The following is an 18,245-nucleotide window of genomic DNA, read 5'->3' as shown; positions in this document are numbered from 1 at the left end:
TTTTACCCTTAGTTTTTAATTGCAGTCAGATATGTTCGTAAGCAGTTTATATTCCATTTATCAATGCCATTTCACTCTTTCCAGATGATCTGGGGATGAACAATTTATTTTTATCACTGGTTATCACTTGTAATGAAACTACTGTAAATACAGTTTAATAGATCACCAACTAGGACATGTTCTGGGTATTTACATCAGTAGCTCCCACCAAAGGGAACTGTACTATCATTGTTTTACTTTTTTATAACGGATATTAACATTGTTTTAATTTTGACAAATTATAATATAATAATATGTAAAAAATATACCAGTAGGGTAAGCATGCGAAAGAATCCCACACAAACAGGTAGTGAGAAGAGGACAGGGGGGTTTCCGAAAGAAAGCTGGTCTGGATGTGAACTGTCACACACAGGGCTGTAGTCAATCTCTTAGTGACAGTGAGTCTCACACACCTACCAGCACCAGAGAGATTGATCATCACTGACAATGTCAGCATACACTTCCTCTTGTGCAGACCCGAATAGGAACACAGCTGTTCACAGTGACGTCTCCCTTATTTAAACTAGTTTTTTTTCATCTAAAGTCTCTTTTTTGGTTCCGTGTAAAATGCTATCTCATAAGGAACATGCATGATTTTGAAAGAAATAAAAGTAAAGGACCATGTAAATTCATTGCTGTGTAAATTCAGTGCACACAGATATGATCACAGGAAATGTAGAAAATGACATACAGTTTTTTTAATTTGATATGTCGGTTTTTGGAATGAACACAAGTGTTTCAGCAGATGTCTCACTGGAGGCATTGGACTCCATTACAGATTGACCGTTTTGGTCATGTTGGGGTTTCCCGACTTTTACAGTACCTTTTATTCCCTACAGTATGTGTGTTTGTTGACCGACCCACAGTGCTAGTGTACAGTAGGTGCAGGAGACAGTAACCCAAGTTCAGCCTGCGCGTGCTCCTGTGGAGAACAGCTCCAGAGCTCGTGCTTCTCCCTGACGCTGCTCTCCTCCCAGGCGAAATATCACTGGGTCACCTGGAACCTTTCATTGTGTTCAGGAAAATTTGCTACCTAATCCAGTTCTGGAACCCAGTTATCCTGAAAACCAAAAGTTGCAAATTAGCCAATGATACTCACTGACTTGACTTAAATGCTGTCTCTCACTAAAGAAGAATTTAGGAATAGCCTGTGCTTCTGTATTAGGACTTCAGGACAGTGGCAGTCAGGTCGCTGCAGGTGACCAATGTTTCCACCTTAATACAGTAACTAAGCAACCGGTAGCCTTGAATTTCTTGTTTCACACAGATGCAGGAGAATTATTCCTCATCTGCTAGTTAGGTCTCTTGTTATCAGAAGAATAAAAATCTTTTTTTTTTTTAAGCAACAGGTAGAAAAAAAAAGGTTCTAGGTTTGGCTGTGTGGTTTTCTAGGATTTCACCATACCAGTAAAAAAATGAAGTAAAACAAATAACTGCAGCCAAATGTTTAAGCCTGTGTCCTGTGCATTGACTGTGCAGGGTGGGCACAACAATGAAAGTTAGAAATGTCAGTGTCTTGCTGGTTGTTCCTGTGACAGAATTCTCCCAGTGAGAAGAGAAGAAACCCCTTGTTTTCTAAAACGTAGATGACAGTAACATGAAGTACAATTTAAAACTGCGAACAGGAGGTTGTAGGAGCATGGGACAAATTATCCAGCCTTCTGGCTGAAACTGCTACTCTGGTTTCCTTGGAGAAATGGCTGAATGAATCCCGGGAAAGCCTCCTCTCGTTTGTAACGTTTCTTCACCTGTAATAATTAGTACCATCACCATTCAGGAGAAGGTTTTCAGTGTTTTTACTCAACAGCAAACGGGTGAAGCAGGCCTTTATCATTGTCAGCCCTTGAATTCAGGTCCTGGCTGCTAAACTCTTCTGTTTCTAACTCATCAGACCACAGGCTGACGTGCGTAGAAAGTCACAGCTGTGGCGAAAAATGAACAATCTGTCTGAAACACCGCTAATACAGTTCTTGTTTTTTTTGTATGAAACTGCTTTAGTCATCTCAAAAGAAGATATAACAAAGATTTAATGGTGTTTTCATCCTGCCTGAAACATTTTATCATGACAATATCCCTTTACAAGACATCTGCTGGGTCAGCTTGCACAGCTTCAGTGTTTTTTCTTGCTGTGAATCAACATATCGCTGACTATCAAACCAGGCGATATTTCCACACACCAGTGCCAATCAAGTGCCTGGGCCTCCACAAAGCAAGCCTAGACAAACTAGGATAAACCTAAATTACTAAAAGAAAAAAAACAACCGATTAAAAAAAGGTTGTTTCTCACTCCCCTAAAATTAGGTCCTTTACAACCCTAGAGTTTGAAAGAATAGTGAAAGAAACGTTTCGAACTCTCCTACACACACTTTGACAAGGGCAACACGTTTTCAGTACACATGCTGAATGCTTCCTCTTAGTTGTCACTTTGACCCTTGAACTGCTATAAACTTATTTAGTTTAGCTTGGTTAAATATTTAATTTAAAAGGGTTATATATTTATTTGACTTAAATTGTATTGGTTCATGTAGCAAGGCACATCTTGCTGTGCTCTTAAAGGAAAGATTTTTCTCTCCTACTTCATGTTGGAGGTCAAATCCATTTTAGGAGCCTGCTCGAAGAGGATGGAGATGTCTTGGCCCTGTGCTGACAGTCTTTATGTTTGTGCTCCAGGCTCCTCTATACTTACAAATAACATACTGATGAATTACAGGAGTCACATGACCTCTGAGACTCGTAGAACTGCATCACATACTGATACGTCAGTTCAGAAAGGATTAAAACTTAATACTGCACAATTAAGTTGTGGAATGTCTATCGGCTACTAGCCTGTTTTTGACTCACAGTGATAAATGTCTTTAAACATTTATCAGTGCTTCAGCTCCACCCAACATCATACCATGTTTTGGAAACACATCAGAGCAACAGCAGCAGTTTTATCGCAAAGATGTCTGGTCCTTAGCACCTAAATAAGGTTTTTGCAGGGAGGAAAGTAAACCATCTTAGCAGTGTCCTGAATATGCAAGAACATAAGAATATGCAGGTTATTAACCACGAGGCTAAAATAATACTGAATGTGTTTGCAGACATTAGATGAGTCATGCTGAGCAAAACTGAAAGCCTGAAACTAAAGCCTCTTCGATTGGTACAAAATAAAGTGGTAAGCTGGGTCTCTTGCATGGTTTCCATAACAGAAAACCCCAGAAACTGTCTTGTTAAACCACTTGTTATCTGCTTGCCTATGGCCTCCTCAGAACCAAGAACACACAGATCTTCAGACCTTAATCATAATTCCAAAATTTATAAAATAGGTTTATATCGGAGCACCATCTCATGCAGTGTGGTGTTTCGTTAACATAACAGTACTTTCTTTTTTATTTTACAAACTCAGTGTCTTGAATGACATCATAGGAAGCTGTCTGCAGCAAAATAAAAAAAAATAAAACTGAATTTATGTTGATTTTAAATAAAAGTAGTTTAATGCTCAATGTCGCATAATTACAGCATTCAGCTTTCTGGACAAAAAGATGCACCTTAACTGTTGAGGGTACCAATAATTTACATGAATAGCATTGGCGTCTGAAGCTGAAACATTATGAGCAAAGTCAAAGCTCAGCCCAGCCAGGACTGGAACCGACAACCTTCCTATCACACTTCCAAACCTCTGCACCACACTGATGCCTACTTTGTGCATTTATCTATAACTGGTATGCTCAAGGTGTCAGGTGTTCTTCGTCTTTTTGCCCAGCGTGAAACCTTTGTCCAAAAAGGAAGGCATCTGCATGTGCAAACATACTCACTGACTTTAATGTTTACAAACCGGAGTGCTTTTGTTATTGGAATTGTAAAATTGTCCACTGGAAGATATGTCAAACAAATACACTAAGGCACCATTTTTCTGAAAGAAATATTTGCATACATTCTATTACACTGTAATGTACTTGCTTTTTTGCTTTTTTGAAAAGGTTGGGATTTTTTCCCTCTTTCTTTGAGGACAGACTAGGAACCCAATGAATATTGACATTAGTGGGTCTCAAACCCTGCTCCTGGAGGGCCCCAATCCAGCAGTGTTCATAGGCAGCACCTAAATCTGCATTTTCCAAAGGCCTAGAACCATTTAACTGTGACCAGCAATTAACCAGATGGTGAGTTCAATTAAGTCTTTTAGAGATCATTTGGAACAATAACCAGAATATCCAAAAGCCCTCCTTACTTGCTTAATTGACCAAATGCAGAAACAAGTGTTCCTGATCTGTAAATAACAGGCAATTCAGGGTGACCTACAGTATGAGAATATCTGGATTGGGGCTCTCCAGGGCCAGGGCTGCATTTTGTCATTTAACTTCACCATATCTGCATACATCCCTGGTTTTGTATTTGATATGAACTTTTCATTCACTGCTGGGGAGTGGTGGATTAGTAACATGGCTAATCACTTTCCAGGACAGGTTAGGGTTAGGGTTAGGCAGGGCTGATCCATGCTCTGCAGGTCTTAGAATTGATTAAGATGGCGGTGGAAATTTGGTGATTGAGCACACTTGTCTACACCTGTAAACCTTATCTGTTTTTAGCCAGTGTTGTTGTTTATTTCTTACAATTACAATTTTCTGGTATTCTGTCATGGACATTTTTTGAGTTGATGTGGTTTTTGTAACAGTATATACTGTAGATTTATAGTATATTTATCTACTATAGGGCTTAATTATGAATATACTGTATGTATTATGATTATGAATAGTTCTGGCATATTAGAGTAATTGGAAAATGGACCCATCACACTAGAATTCTAATTTCTTTCACCTTTCACCTTTTCTGTATGTGAAGTCAAATGTGGCAGCCAGAGATAGTTGTTTTGCCCTTTTTTGGTGTCATCAGCATGGCATAGATTTTGTGTGCACTGCTGCTAAAGTTGACACTTACAGATGCAAAAGAGGAACTTAGTCTCATTAGACTTTTCACAGAGCGCAAGAGCTCATTTATATTTCTTCCTTTGACAGTCAGACAGACAATAAGAAAATTGCCCAAATCTGCAGAAGTGACACTAGAAAGGTTGGGAAGGGTAAGTGTTAAAAATGCTACAGTTATATTTAAAGCTGTTGTATCTCTATCAATGCTTTATATTTTTGATTTAGAAACGATAAAAGATAAAGCATACCTCTGTCAAATGACATGTGTATCATGCTTCTATGAGGAATTTATCATGTGAGTAAGACATAATGCAGTCATGTGCCATGTAGGCAGGAAGAGTTCGTATTTGACCTTTGGCTATGTTGCAAGAATAGATTATATACAGTACATATAAGAATGATTGACTGATCACATTCATGGGCAGAGAGTTGTTTGCAGTTCATCAGATACAACAGCGTCCTCCTGTGTTGTCTGAGCAAGTGTGTGCTGGAACAATGACAGCAGAGGCGTCTGAGATCAGAGGCAGGCCCGTGCTGCCTCCAGCCCCAGCCCTAGCCCCGTGGGCTTTCAAGGGCGATAAGGGATGGAAAGTTTAGATGTGCTCGGCCTACTACGTGACACTTGGCTTCAGAGCTAGTATAGACTCCACTGCTGAACCCAGGCCTGCCGTGATCGAGTCCTTCCACTAGATAAAAGGCAAGAGTGAGTTTTGAAGAGCAGGGGAATGTTAAACGCCTAGTCAACTGATTGTTATCAACTGGCTCTTAGGGCCTCCCACATCCTCTTAAAGTGTTTGAAGGCATAAAGGTATAGGTACATTTGTGAGCAGAGGCCAAAGAGTGTGGGAAGGCCAGACTGTCTTCTTTCAGAGGATTATTTTTTGACAAATGTGGATGCCAGTAACGGCACTGTTGCCTAGGACTGTCTGTGCCGATAAGAAGAAACGAATGAGAGTGTAGAAAAACTATTTTTGGCACTCCTAATTCTTTTCCTGAAAGAAAGGATTTATTTACCCATTTCATCTGTTTACATTTCATGTATGCTCACTCCTATTTCATCCTGTTTTAACAGGAATCATTTGTGTTTTTGGTTTGCAGGGCAGAGTTAGGTCTTGTTTGAGCAGTGGAAGGAGTTCAAAGATGGACGATGAATTTGAAGTCGTCCTTAACTATATTTTTTTTGTTTTACATAATAAAAAAACATATTAATTCTTATGTTGGCATTTTTGCACAGACTGGCCATGATCAGGTTAGTAACACTGGGACGCTTCTAAGAACAGTTTGAGTGAAAACAGGTGGAGTATCCCAGTTGTGATCTGTCTCCACTGGTGCTCAGTATGAAGACCACAGGAAATCACAATTGGTTAGAATAATGGATCTGACTCATAAAGCCTTTCCATAATGAAACTTTGAAGAACACACCTTCACCTTCTCAAACATGTGCACAGTCCAGAATGAGCCAGAAGCAGACAGGGCAGGCAGAACCCTCTCACCAGCCTGCTCGTAAAAAAGCAAGGAAACGTGCTTGTCCTTGGCGAGAGCTCAGGAATGTAGCTCAGGATTTAGTTCAGGAGGATTTTCCCTGATGTAGAGAAAGGAAGGAAGTCCTAGTCTCACTCCATTAATGGAGTTGTTACACTGTGACTCCTTGCTAATGTCACTCCATACTGGGAAGGAGTCCAGCCTGACCAGAGGTTTTACCAGTGTGACCACATCCCTGCTGTGTTTAAAGGAGGCAGGAGGGGAAGCAGACTGCAATGTTGACTAAACTGTTGAAAAACTGGACACTGTGAAAAGGGAATTCTGGTTTGCTTGGGCAATGATACCAGGTCCAGTTCACGTGCAAGCTAGTCACTGCTACCTATTGGAGGAGAATATCACAGCAGTCAAGGCATCAAGTAAAACCGAAACAAGTCAACTCGCAGTTCTGTGACCGCGTTCTGAAACACGTCAATGAAGTAGTGCCACCAAATACTATGGATTGTTCAGTGTAAAATGTTAAAATCCAAATGCAAGAAGACTGCAAGTCCACAGGACTGTTGAAGATTTCAGTGGAACAATGTGGCAAGCCTGCTAACTGTCTGCTAACTGTCAGGGAGGAAGGACTGTACTATGCATGTTTAATATTGCAAACAATTGTCTCAGGATACATCACACCAAAAGCACAAGTCTGCAAAGTTTATTTGAATATATCACTTTCACAATGCTGATTTCTGTAGCAAAATATGTGGTTTTATAACTGTGTGGTAAAAAATGAATATTTGGGAGGAGACAGCTGACTTATTTATGTCACAACTGGTATTGCAGCTTTTTTTCTGTTCGGTTGTTCTTTGGTTTTGCGTCTACTCCTCAGAGGCTTGGTTGAGCAGGGAGATGAAGGCACCTTGCCTATTGGCCAAGGGCTTAGGCCTTTGGCAGGAGGATTACAGTCAAACCCAACATCGAAAGCACAGGCAGCAGGTCCATGCCGTGGAGCAACTGAAACCTCACTGAGTCATCGCTGCTGCAGACAGTGACAACAACAGGGCTGGACGAGGAGAAGTACCTCAATCACAACACCCACGGGAGCAAGTCCTATCTTAATGCAGAGCTGGGGCTGTGAAAAGGATTTGTTTTACAGCACACAGATAGCCCTATTTGCACTCACGTCATTCAACAGACAGAAGTATGACAAAATATAATACGCACGGCCCAGACAAAATGTTTATTCTGAAAACAAATAGCAGCACTGAAAAAAACAACAAATGTTTGTCTCTTTTTGAAGTTAAGGGAACTCATAGAAGGATTCATTGATTAGACTGGTGTACCGTATTCATAGTAGGCCAGATCTGGTTAAAAAAAACAGAAGTGTTTATAAAAAACACAAGACGTTTTTCAGAATTTGAATTTGTCACTGTGAACCTTGGCCAGTACAGAGCATCCCATGAACCTGTTGCCGAGTTACAGCAGGCAGCTGTCTTCTTGCTGCAGAGTTCTGCTAGCGCATTCCTTACTCACACTGAAAACAGAGGCATGATGGGGTTCCTTTAATTTGGTAAGAAGCTTGGGTGCCGAAACACATGGCCAGAAACCATGACTTGCTTTGCCTGAACAATGTAACCACACTTTCTAACTGTTAATATGAATATGAGTGCTACAGAAGGAGCACTGTGAGGACACTTCATTTAGTCATGATGAGCATCCTGTCGGAAATCTTTTGATGTGATAAGAGACAGGAGTTGTAAACTGGGCTAATGTTCTCAAAATTGCTGTGGTTGATCTTTGCACCACAAAACTTCAGAAGTGCATTTCAGAATGCATGTTTCAGACCTTGCAGCTCCTCATTTCCTGGTCTGTGTCAAACTGAGACATCCTTTGTCAAAGTTCTGACCTGCAAAATAGGAAATGGTTCACTCAGAACAGTACCAGATTTTAAAAAATTGTAAAATGTACGATTCTTCTTCTTTTCTGTTGGATAGAGTTGTCTGAAACACATTTAAAACTATACAGAATTAAAAAGTCTGCATTAAGTCCTTAGTTGCAATTGCAACTAAAGCGCAATCTAAAAATAAATTGTGATTAATTAATTTCTAAAATTAATTGTCAACTATTAATTAATAGTTGTTGGGGAAAACAAGCAAGAAGAGCTTTCATTTTAACGCAAGCAACTCTTCTGTTCCCCTCTGGGGTGTTTTTTGGGGTGGTTTCTTCTTTTTATTTTAAAATGGTTTTTAATTTTGTATTGTATTGTCTGGGAGGTTGTGCATCAGATTAGTTGCTTTTGGTTTTTATTACCATCTTGTTACAGAGCATCTGGCCTTTTGTCACTAGAATAGGACCGTTTCCTTTACAGCAGATAAACTGACCAGACTCCTGACTTTCCTGCCTGCGACTGTTTTTCTTTCTGACATGAAAGGCATCTGCTGTCATCTCCTCATAATCATCATTTGAACATTGTTGCTTTTATAACATCCAGAGATTTTTGTGCGGCAGTTTAACACATATTCTGTTTTTAGACTCACAAAGAGAGGCTGACCTTTAAGTAACATTCTTCCTCCTTGTTGCAAGTACTCTGCTTTGCAGACACCTTTACCTAAGCTGACTCACAGCAAAGCACAGGTTAACAAACAGAATGTGACATAACATTGGCAACACAGGTGAAATACAGTATTAAAATAGCAAAGACTATACTACACATAGAAAAGAATGGAGTTTCAAACCAATTGTAATTTACAAGAAACTATTTGTAATTAAAATCACAGAATCTACAAATATTCAAAAAAAGATTGATGGAAAATTAAAATCTGAAGCCCATAATTGAAACAGGGCCTAAAGCCATTATGTTTCTGATGAAGGAGGATCTAAAACACATTTACCACCTTTGAGCACAGAGGATCAGCAGTATCCAGGTGTTTGCTGTGTGAGCTGGACAGGGGGAGAAACAGAGATGCAGCAGAAATCCCCTGTTACCACAAGCAGTTTTCTTTCTCTGTGATCTTGTATTATACACATAAAGTACTAAGCTTATTTATGGTCCATATTTCAGACATTAGTTTGGAAAATGTATTTCACAATCTCAGCGCTCAGTCCACCCCTGAACCTGTGTGGGCCTCTTTTTAAGTGATAGCTCTCATTTTCAAAAAATGAGTTTAAAGCTGGGGTTCCCTGCCCTCGTCCTGGGGACCCCCACACCTCCTACTTTTCGCAGCAGGTGAGTTCTTTACTTCACTGCGTCCTTAATCGAATTAACCTCTTCTGCTCGAAGATTGGGGATCTTCAGTTACTTATGAAACACAGCAGCTACTGTATAAGGAAACCTCCATCAGGTTAAGGAACTGAAAACAATGATATAGTTCAAATGAAATCCCGCAATTTGGTCTTTGGAGGTCAATGTGATCAGTTGTTTGTGAGCGTGCAGGTGGAGCACAGCCCAGCAGATGTGGGGTTCCCCAGGACCCTGGGCTGAGGGCTGACATGTGTTAATGGCCAGGAGTCTTCACTCTTCACTCATCCCAAATGCTTCCAGCCCTCTCCTCTCTGCAGGGATCGACTACCTACTGATTTCAGAGGTCCAGCCATGATCTCGTTTCCTTGCCCTTTAACAGGCTTGTCAATAAAAGCAGTGTCTCCTTGGTGCTGTGCTTTTAAGATAAGACATACCGTAAAGTAGGGGGCCCAGATGGAACAAAGACACAAGGACAGCTTATCCTCTTTTGATGGTGCCACCTCTGGTAATTCCTTCAGCTAGAAACAGATTTCTTCCTTGCCTTATGCATATGTCTTGTAAAAGACAACATCAGAGATATCGAACAATTGTCTTTGCAGGTTTATTGCGGGGTGCGTGTTTTCAGTACCTGTGGATATGTGGTCTTCAGGTGCTGGATACACAGTAAAATTTACCTGACATGGTTTTGGTCAGTAGCTCCTGAAGGGGCGGCTTCTGGCGTCTCTTTGCATCCAGGTGCTGAGGAGAGGGGGGAAGAGGGCAGCTGGCTCAGGAGAGCCACAGAACCAGCTCCCCACTGGGCTGGGGTCCCGCCTCCAGTCTGCAGAGTGGCACTTGATTGGCTGGCCTGGTCCTGGGGAGGCCGGAGTGCTCTGTCTCCATGGCAGCAGTCTGGGGGGGCTCTGTCCTGAGCAGCCACATAGCGATCTGCCATCAGTTCACACTCTTTGGCATGACAAACTAGACTTCTATCAGCTCAAGGCGAGTTCATTCTCATACGTTTGTGTGTACAGGTTGCTCTTTGGCATATATATTAAAGAAACACGTAGCTTAATACAAAAACTACATAACCCCCACACACACGTACGTGATTTATACACTGATAATGTTAGCATTAAATTAAAAATGCATTTGTCAGTGCAGGGATTTCCCTGGAATGTGTTGTTCTAATTAATACAGTAATAACCTGGTGTCTTTCAATAAAGTCCTTTGCTTCACCAGATAAAAGAAGATACCAAGACAAGCACAGACAGAGAAGCTTCAAGGGGAAAGTCCTACTGAGTGGAATGGGAATTGTTACCACAGGTCACACAGCGTGGGAGGAATTCTGTTAAACTGTCAGTGGAGAAAGATGAGCTTTGTTGCATGATATCCTATGCACCTCCTGGGTGATGGCAGCAATGCTAAAACCTACTTATTTCCAGGCTTGCAAAATGTTTTGTTTTTCTAAAATACAACAGCCTCTCTTCATCCCTGACCTCTTTACAGATTAGTACCCTTTGGGTGGGGATTGTAGCTGATCACAGAGTGGCTGCTGTCCTCTGTATGTCTGCTCGACTGGTGAATGTGTAGCATTGCCAATTTAGAAAGACAACAGACGCCCCGTCTTTCCGCAAGAATAACTTTCAACTCAAAACAAAAGTGTGCGATTCTTGTTTGTGTGGGCAAGAGACTTCAGGAGTTTCTGTTTTAGTTGACAATTTCTCTGTGGCTTCATTTCGTGTTCCTGATAACAAAAGAAAAAAAATCTCAACCCCCCACCAACTTTTTTTCTCTAAGTATCATGATGCCTTAACTGTCTGTTGTCTCTCTTTTTAATAAGGAGATGCTTTGGGAAAGAAACTCATTTTTAAACCAATAAGTTGAACTCAAGCAGGACTACTGTAAATGGCACAGTGCATTTTCTTTCAGCCCACAGCATGCCACACCAATCTCACAGTAGCTTGGAACCCAACAGATAACTGCGATTGAGCAGACCACAGCTCTGATCTCATTCACACAAAGCAAGAGCCTGGTGCTGCCCCCACGTGCAGCAAAGACAAAGCCGACCGTCAAGCCCACTCCTGCCCTGTCAGTGTCATGAATCGTTTAAGATTAGACAGGTGGTTTTTGAGGAACTGGTGTGTTTTCACAACAGGTTTAGTCAGTAGCCACCTAAACCCATTGTCTCTTTTTGGCAGTGAATGAGTCAACGAGTAACACAGAAGAAAAGTTACTTCACCTGTGTAGAGTTTGTGCTGCAGGTCTGTTATTCTGGAGAAGTAGCCCTGTGAAGGGCTCTGGGGAGCAAGGCTGGCCACAAGCTGGGGGCGGCTCTCTTCAGGAGCCTGTGTCTGCATGGCAGGGGCCTTGGAGACAGGCCAGGAGGAGAGGCAGATTTCCCCACTGCGGAGTTTGTCTTCCAGCTGCCTCCGAGTGCAGTGGGCGAGCTGCCCGGTGAGCAGGACAGAGGTGCAGATCACAGAGGGGGAAGCGTCGAGCTGGGTCAGGGAGGCCCTGCGGACGACACCCTGAGAGGCTTGGAATCCACAGAGGAGGCACCCCTGTTCTTCCCAGGCTGCCGTCCTCCTTCCCACCTCCAGGGGTGACACAGGACACAGCACTCCCAGGAGACAGCCAGAGCTGTGAGACTCGGTGAAGCGCCCGCAGTTTCTCTGGATCTGGGATGTGCAGGCTCTCCTCCTGTGTTGTGCCATTTCTGCAGACCATCCACTTGTCTGCATTTCATGCACCTTGTTCGCTACCTGTCCACAGAACCCACACAAAAAGATTTTTCGAAATACTGCTGAGATCTACAGTAGATTTCCAATATTTGTGTGTTGTAGGACTAAAAAAACATTTGTCACATCCAAAGCACATCTAATTTAATCTTCACTTGATGGGCTCCATTGTACTGCTGTCTGTTCAAATATTTGAAGTCAGTAAAGACATTGCATCTAAATATTGATATTAACTGATATTAACACTTCAGACAGTCATTGTGTAACTCTGCGAAAACATCGCAGAGATTGAGACTCCTTCTAAATTAAAAATACAGAAATGCTGTTTCTACCTGCCCAAAGTCTCAAACATATGCTGGACTAAGAAGATATGTAAACTCTGCATGTTTGTGATGTAAACCACTTTCTTCCAGAGTAAAGGGAAACCTGTATCAATGGTTCAGAGACATAGCAGTATGATACACGACACATGGTATCTCCAGTTTGCAGCATCGTCAGAAACTTTGCTCAAGTTTACAACAATCTGGTTTCAGATCTCATTATCACTCAGTCAACCTACGAAGAGCTTTCCAGGTCTCGCTGCAAGGTCAAAAATTCCACCCCCAAAGCTTGTTTTTTTCCAAAGACTCAAAATGAACAGAAGTAACACTTACTATTTTTTTCTCTCTCCTGATAATCACCCAAAAGATCTCTGATCAAAGCCTTTCCAGAAGAGACTTGAGTATTACAACCTCACTGTTTAGACTTGACCTAGCGATCTCTCTGTGTTCTTGTTTACCGTTCTCGTTGCCATGCAACTGGTTTTCAATATCTTTTCTCCTTATTACATGCTTGTGTGTTCGCTTCACTAAAGAGTCATTGTGCTCTTTTTGAAAAACTTAAGGTGATCTTGATTATTTCCCATAGGTACTAGCACATGCTTGGATCAATTGGTTACAACAATGAACTACATGCAGACAGGCCAAATGGTCCGTTATGATGATACCAAGATGTTTATTGTACCATCTCATTCTAATCTGTGATAATTAAGATATTCTAGTACATCAACTGGCAAGATAGGAAGTACCCACACTTGCATCCGCAAAGCTATAGTTAACTATTTCCTCTTTAGAGTTTCTAGTGCCATGTTTTGGACTTTTGATCATTCTCATAGCAAGTAGCTGTGTCCAATGAGTTTATAGCTATTCTGGGACTTTCCAAGAGAATTTTCAAGTGTTTTGTGATGGAGGAAAATATTGCATTTTGTGGCCTGGAAAACTTTAAGCAGTGTAGATGAAACTGATAAAGCAGAGTTTATACATTCTATGGTTCAGTTTCTGCCCAGGTTGAATGGTAAAAATACATATTTGTACTGCACCCATGGCAAAGCAATCCAAAGAGTTATTATTTTCCCTTTCTGCATATGTGACCCAAGGAACATTTTCAGTCTTGTTTCTGAATGCATTTGAACTTTGCTACATAGTCATACTAATTACAATGAAGGGAAACTCTAATTACAATGAAGGGAAATACTAATTACAATGAAGGGAAACTGCTATTATACAGAGCATTTATAATAAAAAAATAGTTTGGATGGATTGAGATAACATAATCTGAAAAACATATATTGAACTGTAAGGTATAGTATATTGAAATGCTGGTGTGATTCTAAATAATTAGCTCTAGCATTTGTTAAAATCATAAAGAGGACAGATATTGCACTACTTGAACAAGAATAATTTTAATTTAAAAAAAGGTCAACATGCTATTTTTTCAATATATAGCTATAAACGCCCCATAGCATGAGTAAAAACTGAAGTTCATAGTTTTCTGCACTGTGGACATTGAAAGAAATGCATCTAGAGCTACAAGGTATTTCTTTGTGTTTTCTCCAAAGTCTTATTATTTAATAAAGAGTTGAAAGAAGTAGACCTTAAAAAAAAGATAAGCTAACATTATTTTTTTATTTAATCAAGGGTTTCTATATTATAATAGAAAAATGATTACAGTTAAAGACAATGACAGAAAATTAATTTGGGGAGTGCAAAAATAGTTGTAGTTTCTTTTATTATTTTTTATGTCTTTAATAGCAAACAAAAAAATCAAACTGGACAACTGCATTAACAAGGACATGGCTCATTTTTCGGCCATTCCTCAGTCCCCTAGAGATCCGATGGCAGGCCGGAGATATTTAAGATGATGGACACTGGGATTCGCCTTCACTTTGCTGAGTCTGGATAATTTTGTGGATATCCTGCAGAAAAGGGTGAAGAAAATCATTAAAAAGTCATACCCCTGTAAGAACAGAGAAGGTTCTGGTTTTGCTCCAGCTCTGTGAAGGAGTATAGGTCCTAAAACAAAAACAATTGTCTTTACACAGCCTGGATGTAGTGGTAAACCTGTACCAGATGTATAATCTTTGACATACAGTATAATGTGCTGTTTCAAACACGCGGTTTAGTGGTAGTGTGTATTCATGTTCTGCTGGGCACATCAGTGTTTGTTGTATTGCGTTTGTTTAAATATGTGAATCATTGACTTCTTTTCCACCTTCTGAATCTGGAATTGCCTCTTCACTCAATTTCCTGAGCAAAGGAAACTGGACAACACTATAAGGACTTGTGCCTGGACTGCTCCAGTGTGGCCAGCTGTCAGAGCCATTCACCATTTGCTATCTGACACATGAGCTCCATAGATTGAAGAAGCAGATGTGTCTCTCAGTGCTGACGCGTTCACAGGTCGCCCAGGGCCAAGCTGTGAGCCGAGGACACCCAGGCAAATCGCAGTTGTGGTCATGTCCTGATTGCTGCCTGGGCTTGAACCTGCAGTCCATGGACACACCTTCAGCAATCCAGCCATGCCCCAACTCCCCGTTGTTTTAAACACATTTCCGATATAGCACGCTACATTGTACCAGTACGTGCAAGGGTCTGAGCGATCTGTACTTAGGCAGATGACATTATAACTGAAAGAGACAGTTTCAGTGCAAGGGTTTATGTTAATGGGGAAAAAAATGCAAGTCAGGTTGTTTGTCAAAACAGCAAGCTTTCATACAGGTCACTACCTGAAGTGCTATACAGATCCACATTGTGCTTGTAACACATCTTCATGGAGCTTCAGAACAATCAGAGAATGTATTTATTAATTTGTATTAATGCCTAGAATTTTAGTAGCTCATATTTTGCTTAGGGTGTCAGTATCGGCTATTCTCAAGTCAGGTATAACACATAATTGCACATTTTACTTTCACTGGTTTAACCTCCTTACAGACCTCTGGGCCATATAATGTCCACCTAACCATAATGCTTTCATTACCCAGATCAATTGTTGAAAGTTCCACCAAGAGCTGAGAATATTACTTCTGTCTCCGCTAGGTTGAGTTATGTCCCCTGGTCCTGTTGTCATAACAGGAAAACATTAAAGACCTGAAGCTGGCAAAACCAAGGAGTTCAGGCGCACTGCATGTCTGATTTAATATTAATTAGAGACTGAAACAAAATCACATACGTCTGATCAAAGACCTTTCGTCACAGTTGAAGGAAACCAATGAATGTGGGAGCATTGTGATTTAACAAATCATGAATCATAACCTAAAAGTTACCATTCACACTAAATTACAGACATCACTAACACATGAAGCTTCTCTGCTGATTTATTGTTCATTAGAAATTTATAATTCCCCTGCCAGCACAGCTGGTGAACAGCAGTCGTCTTTCTATCGGGGATTCTTCTGCTGCTTATACTGTAAATATCCTGTAATGTTCCCTTTCATACTTTTACTTGTGCATCACAACTGCTTTTACATTAAAAGGTACTGCACTAGTTATACAAAAACATTTCCTGTGTCTGAAATTAAATGAGGCTGGGATATCTCTTATTCCTGTTACGATACCACGTGTTTCAGTTTGTTTATGACCACAACAAGGGTTATGACCCTTTCTCCATTAATTAAGGTTTCAGCTTTTTTTCCCCTTCCAGTCAATTCATTCTGTTTAATAAACCTGACATAATTTGTTTTCCAGTAAGATCATTTACCACTGATTTAAAACAATTCCCGCCTTAGTAACTGCCATCTCTCTATATGCGATTTCAAAATCCCCTTGACAAAAAAAAAAAGAAACAAAGCCGAAGACGTTTTTTTTCAGTTGTTCTCAGCCTGTGAGTGGAGGATAAAAGTGTGGGGGTGTTCGTTCTAGACTGCAGTTGTGGGAGGGAGCTGTGGTTCAGCAAAGAACAAGAAAGACATGCAGAGAGAAAAAAAAAAGCATGGGAAAAAAACATGTGACTGCCCTAACATCTTCTGTGGCCCTGTCATCTCACTACAGACTACACACAATGCCTGGTCTGGTCAGGTAGTAATTAGTAATGTCTGCCTTTGGGAGAGGGGCAGTGCTTTGAACACAGCACTGTGAAGGATGATGTAAAAATGCTGTTGTGAAAGGTTACTGTGTTGTTATATTCTTCTGAAGTGCTACATGCACTACAGCGCGAGAGAGGCATGTGTGCAGTTTCTGAACCCTAAAACCGCACATGATCATTTGATTTCCCTATCTTGCTGCAGATCTCAAAACAACATCGGTGTGGTTTTACATTATTTTCTTTTTATCTGCTCAGCTGCACAAACTGGGAATTTTTTTTCTTTCTTTTTCGCTGCTGCTGTTCATGAAGTCTTGACTGATTTGCTCTAGTTTTCTCCTCCTCTGCTGCTAAAGAGGAGCTCGAAAACTGCTGTCATGGAGTGCGTGCAGACCACTGCCCACAAGACGCACCTCTGGCTCACATCTGCACTTCTCTTATGAACGTCTTTTAAAACCCAAGGAAGCAGGGGCAGTCAGGTGCACAGCGCCAGGCGTGAAAGACTGTTCCGTGCCTGTGGATGCTCTCAATCACTTTTAGAGTGGCCAGCCTTCTGAGAAGTCAGGTTTATAGAGAGCTATTTATAACTTTTCTCTCTTTTGCACCTGTATAAGAGCTTAAACAGTACTGAAACAGTGCATTGCTTTTATAAGCCTAAAACAGTTGTAAGAAAACATTGATCAAATCACTTTTAAAGAAATGTGTTAAAAACCAGCTCAGCTGTTAACCTCTTATAAAGATAAAATAGGAGTTTGTTTTCTGTAAATGACATGAAATGTTTTTGCTTTGAATAGCATAGAAAATGGGACAGAAGTAGAAACTACAGCACATGAGAGTGCATTTAAAACAGGAGGCACATCACAAGTTCCTTAGCCCTGCACCGGAGGGTCAGTCTGACTGGAGGGGGGCCACAGGGCTGAGTGAGGGCTGACAGAGCCCTGGCTGACATCTGGCTTGGGAAATGACAGCCTGATCCCTTTATGACTGGGATCATAAAGGTCAATCTGAGTACCTTTACTGGTTGAACAACTAAGGTAGAACGTGGATTTGTGTAACAATAACATAACGCACAGCTTGTTAAAGGAGGTGTACTCACAACGAGTTTATACTGGATGCTGTTCTCGATCAGGTCTAGCATGAATGGGTGCTGAGAAAGGACTTGAAAAGGGATTTTGTCCTGGTCCTCATATCCCAGCTCCTTGTAGATCCTACAGAAATCCTGTTCACAAGATCAAGAAAAGAGCTTATAAAGAACTCCTTCCAAAGAGCTTATGAGCTTATAGACACATTTTAAACACTATATTATATATATATACTGTATATGTCATGCAAGCATGGAGATGGGATCACATGAAAGACAAACCTTATTGAAAACATGGGGACAGTAATTGATAGAAAGTTTCACTTGCTCTAGGAGGGCAAATCCTGTCTTGCAATCTACCTAGGCTACAGAATTCACAACTTTACTCAAAACACTTTCTTCACTCTTGATTTATTTCTGTGGGGGACATGTTTATATGAAAGATGTTAAGTTTGCATGCG

At 40.8% G+C, this 18,245-nt stretch overlaps 1 protein-coding gene and 1 long non-coding RNA gene across 5 annotated transcripts in view; both read right to left on the bottom strand.

Annotated features, from left to right (window-relative positions):
- Nucleotides 1–7,121: 7,121 nt before the first annotated feature.
- LOC107076527 (uncharacterized) lies at nucleotides 7,122–13,162 on the bottom strand. Of its 2 annotated transcripts, XR_001477740.2 has the most exons (5): nucleotides 13,022–13,162; nucleotides 11,870–12,392; nucleotides 10,323–10,555; nucleotides 8,959–9,347; nucleotides 7,122–8,313 (listed from the first exon to the last, which is right to left on the bottom strand). It is a non-coding gene; the product is annotated as an uncharacterized lncRNA (long non-coding RNA). The 2 variants fall into 2 exon arrangements; XR_001477739.2 differs by having other exon boundaries at nucleotides 8,959–10,555.
- A 1,130-nt stretch (nucleotides 13,163–14,292) lies between these two features.
- The window catches only part of spef2 (sperm flagellar 2), a 44,126-nt gene continuing 40,173 nt past the window's right edge, over nucleotides 14,293–18,245 (bottom strand). For all 3 annotated transcript variants that reach the window (XM_015340439.2, XM_015340440.2, XM_015340441.2), the window contains 2 exons: nucleotides 17,800–17,922; nucleotides 14,293–14,601 (listed from right to left, as the gene is read on the bottom strand). In XM_015340439.2, coding sequence (XP_015195925.2) covers nucleotides 14,539–14,601; nucleotides 17,800–17,922 — 186 coding nt within the window. In that variant the 3' untranslated portion in view covers nucleotides 14,293–14,538. The remainder of the gene's footprint in view (nucleotides 14,602–17,799; nucleotides 17,923–18,245) is intronic.

Source organism: Lepisosteus oculatus, chromosome 3, assembly GCF_040954835.1.
Source record: "Lepisosteus oculatus isolate fLepOcu1 chromosome 3, fLepOcu1.hap2, whole genome shotgun sequence".
Lineage (NCBI taxonomy): Eukaryota > Metazoa > Chordata > Actinopteri > Semionotiformes > Lepisosteidae > Lepisosteus > Lepisosteus oculatus.
This window is presented reverse-complemented; position numbering and strand designations above follow the sequence as displayed.